The 13422-nt window shown below is 52.4% G+C and overlaps 1 protein-coding gene across 1 annotated transcript; it reads right to left on the bottom strand.

Moving 5' to 3' along the window:
* Positions 1-251: 251 nt before the first annotated feature.
* ITGB1BP2 (integrin subunit beta 1 binding protein 2) lies at positions 252-6754 on the bottom strand. The gene is made up of 11 exons (XM_058814188.1): positions 6606-6754; positions 6354-6403; positions 6214-6270; positions 5797-5945; positions 5549-5661; positions 5236-5294; positions 4103-4173; positions 3798-3900; positions 2364-2483; positions 1903-1965; positions 252-712 (listed from the first exon to the last, which is right to left on the bottom strand). Exons 1-11 carry the CDS (start codon positions 6667-6669, stop codon positions 443-445), a joined length of 1119 nt encoding a protein of 372 aa, XP_058670171.1. The 5' UTR covers positions 6670-6754; the 3' UTR covers positions 252-442.
* Between the last annotated feature and the right edge of the window lie 6668 nt (positions 6755-13422).

Here is a 13422-nt window from a genome sequence, read left to right on the forward strand (position 1 = left end):
GCAAGAGCTCACACTCAGCTCAGCCCGGGGCTCAGCGCCCCAGGAGCCGCAGGGAAGGCTGTGTCCGCCCCAGAAACGCCAAGCTCAGGGAGGGTGCTGGGATCTGGACACCCCCAGGGACACCGAAGGTGACTCCTCCTGTTGCCCTGCCCCAGTCAGGCACAGAAGAGGAAGTGACACAAGGCAGGGTTTGGCCCGCGGATGTTTCTTATGCGCCCGTCACGGATTTCAGAGGACAACCTTTGCTCTGGGTGTTTATTAATTGTCCCCTCCGAGCCGGGGAGAGGCCACGCTGCACCTGCACACAGCTCTGGGCCAGGACTGCTCTGCTGGAGCTGGTGCCAAGGTGCCCAGCAGCTCAGGGGGCCCAGGAGAGCTGGACAGGGACTTGGGACAAGGGATGGAGGCACAGGACCCAGGGAATGGCTGAAGCACTCGACCATCAGTTACTCGGTGTTATCAGATCTGGTGTTCCCATCTCCAACTCTTCTTCATCCTCCTCCTCGGACCAGCTCAAGCTGTCATCAGAGTCCTCATCCTGTACAGCCCTGGACTCCTCTGTGCTTGCAGCTTCCTTCTCTGGCTCACCACAGGACTGCAGCTTGCTCTGGGGGAGCTCCAGCCTGGCCCAGGAGCCTGGGCTGGCTTTGCAGAGCGTGATCTCCACCTTGGCTGGGACCATGCTCACAAAGCTCCTCTCCACATCAATGGTCTAGGGAGGTGAAAAGGCACAGTGAGCCGAGCAGATAAATGGACTATGGTAAATTTCACCTATGATCCTGCTTCTAATGTGGCCACTGTTCACGTTATCCAACCCATCATTGCACTAGGATTAAATAATGAAAAAACAGTGCTCTACCCTTCAAAAGGGGCGTGGGCACGAAAGGTGAATGAAAGATGGCAAGCAGTAAACTTAGAATCCTGCATTACTAGAGAATAGCTGGGATTCATTTGTGAAAGCAATACTGCTAATGCCCAGTGTGTCTAGACACTGAACTTCGAAATTCATCCAAATTTGCCACTTTGAAATTCATCCATTCACTGACCAGAAAACTGTGCTCCTATATACTGGAAAAGGTTGTGTGTGCCTGAGAACTGCTTGTGCTGCTGTAAAAATTGATTACAACGATGTTATTTTGTCTAGTAGAAACCGCTCTAATTTTTGTATTTGTAATTTTGTTAAGATTATCAGGTGTGATCTTTCGTACTCAGCCCCAGTGACATCCCACCAGTAGATTCAAACCAATTACACAGTAAGTCACAGACTATCACCTACTCGGCCCTGCCAGAGGAGAAATCTCCGCCTGTGCCAGGAGAAGCTGAGCTGCACTGAGCTGAGCTGAGTTTCACATTGCAGGGTCTCAGCAGCACCACAGCGCTGGTTCGGAGCTCAGGAGAGCTCAGCTTGCCTCAGCTGCACTCGCAGCCTCTCCCCAGCAGGAGCTGTGCTGAGACACAGCCATGCCCACACCTGTCAGCCCTCCGCCGCCTGCAGGCACAGCCAGCGCCAGAAATACCGACCAGAAACGCACATGCAAATTCCTGAGCTCGCTGCTGCTCGCCCCAGCCAGCCAGCAGTTGAAAAATCACTCTCATAGCTCAGACCTGAAACTCATAGCAGGATCAGGGACCTGCCGGGCCAAAGAGCATTTGGGGCAGCCTGGGAGCAAACCCAGAACATCTTTGGGGATGGTAGGGACCTCCAGCTCTGACCCTGGATAAATCAGTGCAGCCACCTCAGCCTCCTCACAGCCCCTAAGGCATTTCCCAGCAGAGGTGGCCATAAATGCCTGTATCTGGGCAACCCAGCCCGGGATGAAAAGCTCAGGCTGCCTCCCAGAGCTGCAGCCCAGCCTCATGCAGGCTGCTGGAACAGGGAAATCAAAGCAAACAGGATCTTACCCCCCAGAGCTCCAGTTCTGCCTGGAAAATCTTATTCCCTTCAAAGATGACGTGAGCCTCGAGCTGAAAGATCAACAGAAAATTATCTGAGAGGGCAGCACAGCACTGCCAGAGCTCTTCCCCAGACATTGCAGCTGCCTTTCAGCACCATACTGCATCCACACCCTGGCTCCAGTGTAATGGTCTGGTGATGCCCTCAGCACCTGGCAACATTCCACCCCTTTCAGAGCATGACAGGTTCACCTCTGCCACAGGTCAAGGCACCCAAAGCCAGCAAATCCACCCCCTGACGCTGAAAGCCAGAGCTGCTGGGCAGATGCAGCAGTGGGGCCGCCAGGCTCTCAGCTCAGGGATGGCGGGTTTGCAGTGCCAACAGGCCAAACAGGTGTCTGGCTGGACACCAAAGAGCACCAGGTGGCTCCTGCAAACCCAGGTGGGCGTGCAGAGCCCACCCCACTCACCACGGTGCGGTTCGCCTTGACGCTGCTGAGGGCAGGCAGGGGGTTCTTGGCGTACACTGTCACCACCACCTGGCTGCCGGTCTGGTGCCAGTCCTGCCGGCACAGCACCGCCTTCTTGTCCTGCCCAGGAGGAGAGCAGCCCGTCAGGGCAGGCACGGCTCAGGCACTGCCCCAGCAGAGGGCACGGCTGAGCCTCGGGATGCTCCCTGCACGTCTTTGTGCTGGTAGGTCAGGAGAACAAACCCCGCCTCTTGTGCAGGTTTTTGAGGGGAGATGGTTTGTGCAAAGGTGGGCAGTCCCTGCCATGCTGTCCATCCCATGTAACATGGGACAACTGTGCTGTGCTCGGGGTTCCTTCAGGGCACTCTGAGATCAGAGACACCTCTCCTAGTTCCAGAGTCACTCTGCTGTGCCCAAGCCCCTAAGTGCTGTGCACAGCCAGGAATCTCAGCCTGGAGGGCAGTGCAGGGCTGTTATTGATCATGCACCATGCTGCATTTGGGAGTCAGGTGAGCCCCAGATGAAACCCCCACGTTTCACCTTTGTCCACCTTGTCAGCACCATGGGCACTGACAGGCCTGTGTCCCCACCAGCTCATTTCTGAGCAGCACAAGGAGGCAGACCCCTGCAGCCCTCCACACTGCCAGCCACAGAAATGCTCCATGAGAGCCCTGGCCCCAGATCCTGGCCCTCAGGTGACAATTAGCACCAAACACCTGAATCACAGCATCACAGTTCCCTCTCTGCAGCCTCCTTTACATTCAGGGTATGTTTTCTGCTCCAGGACAAAGAGGAGATTGGGCTCAGAGAGGGTTGCTGGGAGCAGTGCTGACTCAGAGGAACACAGTGCACTTTCTGGGTTATCCTGGGCTGCTTTGGTAGAACTTTCCCAGCTCAAGCTTGTTTCCAGTCAAGAACTTTCCTGGGGAAACTTACAGACACAGTATTGGGAATTGGGATCTGGTCCCCACTGCCTGCCACAACACCATGTTGGGGTGTGGATGAGATCCCTCCTGAGAGGCAGCTGCAGAGGGAAAGCTTCATTAAAGCCAAATTCAGTTACCTGCAATCATCTGCCAATGCCTTTGGGGTTTTTTTAGGACTTTTCCTGTGCTCAGCCACCTGTCTCAGTGTGGCAGCCTGCAATGCTGGCTATGCTGTGTCCAGGGCCAGGTCCTGCCTTGCTCAGATTTATACTGCACATCTGCCCATTGGGGGTGAGAGCTGACACATCTTGTGAAGGCAGAGCAGCACCTCAAAGGGCAGATGGGTGAAGATTGGCCACTCAAACCTGTGCACTCATCTGCCAGCAATTACAGATATTATGACAATAAAATGCAGAAACCTGTGTGAATACAGAGCATGGAAGGAGCACCCTCAAATGCCAATAATGCCAATGGCTCACACGAGTTGCCTGTGCTGAGAGCCCCTCACCTTCTTTTCTGTCCAGCAGTGACGCCCACGGCTGCAGCCTGGCTGCTCCATGAAGGCACTGAAATCTGTGGTTTTGATTCCACAGCAGCTCCAGTACTTCATCCTGAGGAGAGCAGGGTGGCCTGAGTGGGGTCAGGAGCAGGAGAGAGACCACAGCAGGGTGGGGAGGAGGCAGAGAGGCTCACAAGCAGGAGCTGCCCCTGTCCCCTTGCAGGCTGTCACCCACAGTGGCAGTGCCCGTGCTGCTGGGGCCACCTCCTTGCCATGGAAGTGTCAGTTTGCTCTGGGAAAAGGTTTTCTCTTACCCCTCGTGGAAGACAGGAACGCCAGGATGAAACGTACAAACCTCTGTGTTACTCTCTGGGCCCTGGTAGATCTGTGGAGAAAGAAGCAGAGGAAAGTTCTGTCTGTGTCAGTGGCACAGGATGATGGGGCACAGGTCACCACTGAATGCCCAGCATCACCCTTTTGCCAGGCTCTGTGAGGATTCCCTCTGGGACCATGCCCAGCCAGCAGCCCAGCACCCATCCCTGCTCCCTGATGGCACAGGGCAGCCACCCCGACCTTGCCAGGACCCCAATGTCACCCCTGCCACCCTGCCAGCAGCCCTTCTGCACCCTTCTCCCACACACAGCCTGCTACCAGCCTAGGGCCTGGCAACACAAGCACAGTGGGCGCATTTAGGCATCACACAAACTCACTCTGAGGTGCAGGGGGTGATTTGTCATTGCTGTCCTCTCCTCTCCTTTCCAGAGGCTATGCCAGCCTTATGGCCCCATCTGCCCCCTGCCTTTTGCTCCCCACTCCCTCACTGCAGCTTTCCAAGCATCCCATCCCCGACACAGCTGCACCCTCCCACTCATCCTGAGGCAGGCAGTGCTCCACAAGGCAGCCTCGGGTGAGAGCGAAATTGGGCTGCGCTGCATCAGTTCAAGGCAGGTGGGAATTGCTCCATGTGCATTTTGCCTACATGCCCAACCCTGAATATGTGCTGTATTTCACTGCAGCAGCCAGCAGCACTGAAATATAAATCCACCACCAATGTGGAAGCCTCTTGCAGGAAAGTGGGTGGGAGGTGACAGAGGTGGCTGCTGCCAGGGTGGGATGAGAATATGGAGCAGGTGGGCACTGCCACCTTCCACCTGCCTGGTACCTGCCCTGAACCTGGGCCTGTGATGCTCCTGGAGCAAGGCATGGGAGGGTAAGGACACAGGAGGGTGAAGGCACAGGAGGGTAAGGGCACAGGAGGGTGAAGGCACAGGAGGGTGAAAGCACAGGAGGGTAAAGGCACAGGAGGGTAAAGGCACAGGAGGGTGAAGGCACAGAGGGGGTGAAGGCACAGGAGGGTAAGGGCACAGGAGGGTAAGGGCACAGGAGGGTGAAGGCACAGGAGGGTGAAGGCACAGGAGGGTGAAGCTGGGTCCCTGCAGGTACTCACCACCTTGCAGGCTGCATTCTTGCACATGGTGCCAGCTCTCACCTGGGCAGCCTCCTCACCTGTGAGACCAACACAACCTCACCCAGGACACACACACTGCCCATGCCTGCCCCAAATCCTCACCCAACCCTCTGCCAGCTCCCCAGCTGAGCACAGACCATCCCAATGCGCCTCCAAGATGCACTTTTGTAGTTTTGCAGTTTTGCAGGTAGCTGAACATGCAGCACTCACTGACTGCCCTGAGCCTGCCATGTAAACCCCCTGCTGAATTTGCCATGTGCACCCCCAATGCCATCCATCAGCTTGTCCTTACCTGTACGAGAGCTCTCGAGTGTCCTGTCCTCAGAGGACACGTTCAGTTTCTCCAGTGCCTGCTCCAGAGACCTGGATACTTTAACTGGCAGCAGTTGTCTTGGCTCATCAGAGCTGGGAAACAGCAGCAGCAAAGGCCAAGTGGGTTTTTCTGTGATTTAAGTGTCACTGCCTCTCCTGAGAGAGCAGCAGGGCAGGGCACACACAGAAGTGACACAGCAGGGCAGGACTTGGCTGAGCCTTTCTCACCTTGGTCTTTCCCGCAGCATCTTCTCAGCTGATTTTGGTCCTTGGACAATGATCTCCTTCACTGGCTTGGCCTTTGGTTCATCTGAGCTCTTCTCTTGGCTGGAGGGCTCAGGGGGCTTCTCCTTGCTGTGAAACCCCTTTGTGCATCCCTGAGCAGCAGAGACAAGCCCCGTGACCGCTTTGTCCTCCTCAGCCTGGTGGCTGTCCCCAAACCCTGTGAGTTTCTGTGATGAGGTGGCAGAGGTGGGCTCTGACCTTGCTTGGAAGGTCCTTGGAAGCAGATGCAAATCCCTGGCTGGCAGGGGACAAGGGACATCCCTGACACAGGACAGGGTGGGACAGCACTGGGCAGGGGCCAGAAGGAAAGGATGAAAGATGGAGGAGCAGTGGGTGCATTTGGGCTGGCAGGTCACTCACCTTTATGGAGAGGAACTCAGAGAAGTCTGTTGTGCGTTTCTTGCAGCAAGACCAGCCCTAGACAGCAGGACACAGGCTGGTCAGCTGTGGGCAGTCCTGCTGGGGACAAGGGCACTCCCCACAGCTGCTGCCCCACTCACCTTCAGGGCATCGTGGAAAATGGGGACACCGGGGTGATACAGGCAGGAATCTGAAAAGGGAAAACAGGGCAGGAGCTTTCAGGAGCAGCAATCCTGCCCATGAGCCACCAGAGACAGCCAGCAGCTCCAGAGGCAGCTCCAGAGGCAGCTCCTGCCATTTGGGTGGCTGTGCCGGGCTGGGCACACCCCAGGAAAGCAGCACACCATAATTCCCATTATTCCCTCCGGTGGCAGGCACACGAATTCACTCACCCTCGGCGTTGTGCTCGGGGTCAAACCTCTGCCCGCAGCCCTTGTTGTAGCACAGCAGGGCCATGGCTCAGGCGGGTTGGCAGCGTCCTTCAGCCCTTCCTCAGAAATGCCATCGGCCCCAGCCCTGCCCGGGACCCCCCTGTGCTGCCCGGGGGCCGGGCTGGCCGTGCCTGCCTTTGGAGGCGGCCGGTAACCCGAGACAGGGCTAAAGATGGACAGGGCAGCTGGGGGGGCCTCTGGTATCTGCACAGGCATTCCTGGGCTGGCCCTGAGCCCAGCACAGGGAATGGGCACTGCAGGATGGCCCCAGGCCCGGGCTGTGCACAGATCCTGTCCCAGTGCCTCCATCCTGCCCGGCACAGATCCTGTCCCAGTGCCTCCATCCTGCCCGGCACAGATCCTGTCCCAGTGCCTCCATCCTGCCCGGCACAGATCCTGTCCCAGTGCCTCCATCCTGCCGGGCACAGATCCTGTCCCAGTGCCTCCATCCTGCCGGGCACAGATCCTGTCCCAGTGCCTCCATCCTGCCCAGCACAGATCCTGTCCAAGTGCCTCCATCCTGCCCGGCACAGATCCTGTCCCCCCTCCATCCTGCCAGGCACAGGTCCTGTCCCCCCTCCATCCTGCCCGGCACAGATCCTGTCCCAGTGCCTCCATCCTGCTGAGCACAGCATCGCCTCAGCGCTGAGAGTGAAGGGAACACAATTCCCAGAGTCACAGGGGAAAACTGGCTGGTGCTGATCTCTCCCAGCCCCACAGGGCACAAGCACCTGCTAAACAGAGGCACCAGCAGACCAAGGCTGTGCATGTGGCCAAGACATCTCCTAATGCTGGTTTTGTGCAGCCCAGGAGCAACAGAGTGGTCAAGGGAAGGTTCTTGGCCAGTGAGAAGCAGGAGACAGTGATTACAGGGGTAATTATGATTTATGGCTTATACAGTTTTTAAATGCAGTATCTAAACAACAACTCTACCATCTATTACAAAATATGGTATATATAGGAATGATCCCTCTCACTGAGCCACAAGCTTCAGTGAAACTCACTCACTTTCTAAACTTCACAAAGAAATCTCACTGTGGCTCAGACCAAACCTCAGATTTGGTTACAGTATTTGTCTAAAGGATTATAATATACAGGTTTGGCTAGAAATATGCAGATTTACAGTCTTTGACCTTGCAGAATTCACAATTACAAAGCTATAAGGCAACTTTGGGGCTGCTTTAGAATTTTATCTCTGTATTTGACCAGATCTTACAGTTTTTCACTACTCCTCCAAAAGTGAGTATTCTAGTATTCTGTGTTCCTTGCATTCTGCTGGGCATGCCCTGCAGGTGTCCCCAGGAGGGGCAGGGGTGACAAACACCACCCAGAAGCTGCCTGTGACCTTGGGAGAGCAGTTTGCATGGCTGGCCCAGACTCCAGCAGCATTTTATACCCTTTTGCAGGTCGATGTGCACCACAGTCAATCACAAACAGCTCAGCTCCCCCATCCCTGGAACACATTAATCATGCAAGCAGTCAGTGAGTTCCTCCTGCAAAACCTGCCTGCTGCTTTCATCTTATCTTAGGACAGCCCACATTGCCCAGCAGAGATTGTGCAAAGGGAGAAGGAAGGATGCACAGACAGACTCAGACCTGAGTATCCTCCCTTGTCATCACATCAGGGATGAAAATTGCTCCCTGGAAGATCATTTTAACCACAGAAGAACACAAAATGCTACTTGGGTCCCCTGTACACAGAAGGGGTTTGCTCAGACCTGACCATTCCCCCTGCTCCCCTTCTGGGACCCAAGAGTTTTCTTCTACAAACAGGAAACCCTCCTGAGATCAAAGATTTTACCTAGTTCCTCTTAGTGTCTAAACCAAATATTTTCTTTGTGCTGCTCCTGTTTGCAGGGACAGCTGTTTCCTGGGTGCTGCCCTGACCTGCAGGAGCACACAGCACCTGGGCACCATTTCTGTTCAGAACTGGGGTTGATATAACTCCTTGGCACTATGAGTACAAAGAACAAGTCCTGCAGGCAGAAGATGCCCAGGGAGTCTGCTCAGGAGCTGAGCCCACAGGGGCTGCCATGGCTGATGCGATTCTAACCCTGTCCTACAATGTTTGTTTAACCTACTTAATCCCTCTACAAAGCCTGAAGAATTTTCTGTCATTCCAAGGGTATCTCCAGAGTTCAGAGTTAGGGTGAACTGTTGCCAGGATTCTGGAGCTTATCAGGGAGAAGACTCCAGATTATTTCACACTGTCCTGCTGCTTTATCTGCAGCTCAGTTCTGCCACCCCCATGTCAGGGCCCAGGACATCCCTCTGGCTGTCCTGAGCAGCCAAGACCCCTGGCAGGGGTCTCAGAGACCCTGGCACAGAGCCCAGAACACCTGTGGGTTTGATTATGAACCATGGAGCAAGTTACCAGCCTTATATGAAGATCAACAAGCTGTGATAAATTAAGTAGAATGATAGTGAATTTATCACAAGGTAAAAGAGTAGATTTGGGGGTTTTTAGAATGGGGATTCAGGGGGGCAAGATGGAGGGATCTGGGTGTGTCCAGCCTTTCTCCTTCTTCTTCTTGGCCTCCATCTTCTGCTGTGATGTTGGCACTTTTGGATTGGTTTAGAGTAGAAGCTCACTGTCTAACACAGGTGATAGGTATTGAAAAGTAATTGCAAACATTGTACAGGCTGTTTTTAGTATAAAGACATAACACTGCCCTGGGGGCAGGCAGAGTGCCTGGAACTGTCCTGCTGAGTGGACCTCGGCAGGGCAGGAGAAGGAATTTTATAGATAAGATACAATAAACAACCTTGAGACCAAGAAATGAAGAGCCCTGACTCTTTCTTCAAGCTAGGAAAAGAGACTTTCCAACTTTTCTCAGGGTCACTCTGACCAGCTGAGACCCCGACACCCCCCACCTTGAGGTGCCCCAGCCAGCAGTTCTCCTTGTGAGCTCCTGAGCAAGGAGCCAGCCCTGCTGCAGGGGAGGACATGCATCACTGTCACACCCCTTTGTGCCTGTGTACAAACCTACACCCACCCAAAAGCTGGGAGGGGAACAGGAGAGCAGGGGGGAGCTTGTCACACCCACATGGTCCACATGGCTCCAAAGCACTGCCCCAGGTCACAACTGACCCAACAGGCCCAAAGGTGGGCAAAAAAATCCTGCTGGCATCCAGAGCCTCTGCTGAGGTGAGAAAGATCACTGGGGACCCAGGGAATGGGCAGAGGCCTGTGATGGGGGGTTTGCCATCCTGGGGGCTGAGCAGAGCTATAGAGTTTCAGATCTCCCTGTTCTTTCCACGAGCTGTCACCAGGGCTGCAGCTGTCACCAAGCCTGTGCCAGTGGGAATGTGGAGCTCAGGTTACCCTGCACACCTCAGAGGAAACACCAGCAGGCTGATGTGGCTGACACATCACAGAGATAAACAGCAGGTACTCCAGGGGCTGGGGAAACTCTGAACACCTGAGGCAGGAATAGAGTCCCAATTAAAAATAGAGCCTGTTTGCTTTATGTACACTTAATTCCATGTACAACGGATCAAAAAAGGAAGTAGAAAAAAAATGAATAAATTATTCTCAAACCCAGCTGAATGTGTTTGCCCTTGAACAATCAGGGTCAGTGTAAAACAGCCCTGCAAGGTCCTGGGGAGAACATGCTGGATACCTGCAGGGAAACCAACCCAGCTCACCCCTGACCCTTCAGTCGCTCAGGATGCCCTGTGGAGCCAGGGGAGCAGCAAGACACTGCATTTCTAGAGCACAGAGTAATTCCTCCATACAAAAGGCTTGTTAGGTGAAGGGATATCCCTGAAAAACATATTACTGTTATGTATGCAGCAGGCAGGATTAATGTTTTATTTATTTGGGCAATAAAATCTTTCTCAAAAGAACACATGTTGAGCAACTCTGCCTGGCCACTCTTCAGATAGTACTGCTAAGGGATTATGTACCACCTGCCCAAGGGGTCTGCACTGCTTGTACTCAACAGTTCAGAGAATAGGTTTGAAAAAAACCAGAAAACTACCAGAAATGGGGGTATGGGCAACCTCTCCATTCAAGACCACTGCTTTTCTGCAGCTTGGGTTATTACAGGACTAATGCTGCATCTCTTCAGTCTCATTGGAGAATTACAATCTCAACCTGGAACCAGCTATCCAGCTGATAAGGATTTTCTCCCTGTAGTTCAGCCAGTGTCGTGCTCCAGAGGTAATTCCTTGGAGCTGAGTTACTCCTTTAGGAGTTGGTTCACTGTAGTGCTCACTCTGAAGGCACATGCAATATTCCTCATCAAAAAGTGCTCTTTAGTCCTCAGTTGGAGCCAGAAGAGTTCAGTCTACTCCTAAGACTCAATTTTATATCATTATCTGGCATCCTGAATCAAAATCTGCTGGCTGAAATACCCTGAACTGGCACTGAGCGTGGGGTTTTAGCACTTCTCCTTTTGAGGGTCCTGTTGCCTTTACAGCAAGGTCCCTGTGAGCTTATTTAGAGCAGGGTAGCCAAACTGAAGTGAAGGAAAGTGCCCCAAAACCATGCTGTGCCTGGCTGAGCTCCTTGCTTTCTCACTCTCTTTTTACTTACATCTGGCACTAGGTACCCAAATCACGACCAAGAGAAGAGAGAATGATGGCTCCTTTCAGCAAGGCCACAGAAAATCACATCTTCCTTCTTCCAGCCCCCAAAGGTAGCTCACTGGAGAAGTACTTCAGCACATGCCATCACTTGCAGCTTTCTGTGATAAATTAGAGGCACTAATTAGAGGCACTGTGCCAGGAAAAGAAAATTAAATGTTTGTCTATTGCTTTGGTATGACAGAATTATCCACATACCAGCTGGATTTTTCATTTATCTTTGATTCTTGCAAATGCACTCACTACTTAACTGCATAAAGCACAAGTTGTAACTTCTGAAGTCCACAAATGATGGGGGTTTAAAGTTAAGAGCAAAGTGGTGAAACCAAATTGCTCATCAGTCCTTGGTGTGATACAAACTGATACTGGAGAACTGCATTTTAAACCAGCTGATCAAATATGAGAGCAAAAGGCACCAGTTTATCCTCAGAAGAGTAAAAATATTTCATCAGTGTGCAATTAAATAATAGCCAGCACTCTGAAAAGGCATGCAGAGGGAAGCATTCCCTCCTGCACAGGGCTGAGCCTCAGCACAGCAGGGCTGTGAACAGCCCAGCCTCAGGAGATGCACTCCTTGCCTGAAACAGGCAGTGCAAGCACCAACACCAAACCCAAAGGGCTTCAGCAGGGCAAGGAACTGCTCTGGAGTGAGGCAGCCTTGCCTGCTCCTGTGCCCAGCTGTAAATGCTTCTGCACTGCAGCCAGCCTGTCCCTGACATGACTCTGAAAATCTTAGTGAAGGTTTGCTTTACCATTTCCTTACTCAGTTACAGGTTTTCAGTCTCCTCCTTTAAAGCAAATTAAGAACCGTTACCTATAGGATCCATACCAGAATTTAGTTTTCTTTCATTGCTGCCACTGGATCTTTAATTTAGATATTTGAAATATTGCTAGATGGGCTTTGAGCAGTGCTAAATGATTTCACACACCCTTTTCTCCCAGGGAAAGGCAGTAACCAGACCCATCCTTACCTTACACTTGCTCAGGACTGTTCAGCAGCAGAGTGATGCTGAAAATCTGAGCTCTGCTGTTCCACTAGGACAGCAATTCCTCCTTGGGCTGCCCAGTAACACACAGCAACTGAGCAACTGGCAGGTGAAGGAGGTAATACAGATACCTGGATGCAACTTCATAGCTTCTTCTCCTCATATTTCACACTTCAGAATTAAACACTGCACTTACCCAACAGCCATGGCACTAGTGAATGTCTGCCAGCCTCTTTCCAGACAAGCTACAAGAACTGCTCCATCTTCCACACAGCAACAGAAAAGCTAATTAGCATTCTCACTTGAGATTTTGCAACAGTGAGCTGTTCTAGCAAATAAGCCAGATGAAAAACATCACCAAACTCTTCATGCTTCGCAATCAAGCTGATAACCACCATTAGATACCATATCATCTCAGCAAACCAGCTGCTGATGCTTTCAAATGTGGAAAACAAATTAAGAAAAAGAAACAAAGAGCACTGGCTGCAGCCTCTCTTCCATACATCTTATCATCCCATTCCAGGTTAACTAAAACCCATTCAAAGTCAGGAGTAAACTAATTAAGGCCCCAGAGTGATTATTTCATCTTCCCCTGCATTTAAAGAGTACCTACAGGACCAAACTAAAGGTTCTTGCTGTGGCGAGATTAGCCATCTCAAAATGTTTTTATCTTCCCCATGATTTCACAATTTTTCAAGGCACTTTCTTATGCTTTCAGGCTGAAACACTTTCTCCCTCCTCCCTTTCCCACCTAAATTTATTTCTAAGCTTCTCCTTTGCAGTCTCAACTCTAGAGACCCAATGTGAGACCATAAGCCACAGAAAGCTCCTGACCCTACAGATTCCCCCAAGTATTACCCCAGATAAAGCATTACCCTTGCCAACAGCGAGTCCCCTCCTTCCCACCCCAGCACAGGAGTTCTGGAAAGTCCCAGCCAGAGGCAACTGCAGCACAGAGCACAGACAGACAACTCTGCACCTGAGAAAGGAATTGAGCTCCAGGACACACCGACAAGCCTTCAACCACAGCAGACACATCCCAGGTATGTCAGCAGTTCCCGTTCCGCATTCTGACCTGCTGAAGCTGAAGGTCACATTCCAACCCACAAATAAAACTCGTTCTGTGAGAAGGAAAACTGCTACAAAATCCTCAGGGGTTGAACACTCTCTTTTACAGGGATATGCAAGAACAACTTTCACAC

The sequence above is a fragment of the Ammospiza caudacuta genome, chromosome 14 (assembly GCF_027887145.1).
Source record: "Ammospiza caudacuta isolate bAmmCau1 chromosome 14, bAmmCau1.pri, whole genome shotgun sequence".
Lineage (NCBI taxonomy): Eukaryota > Metazoa > Chordata > Aves > Passeriformes > Passerellidae > Ammospiza > Ammospiza caudacuta.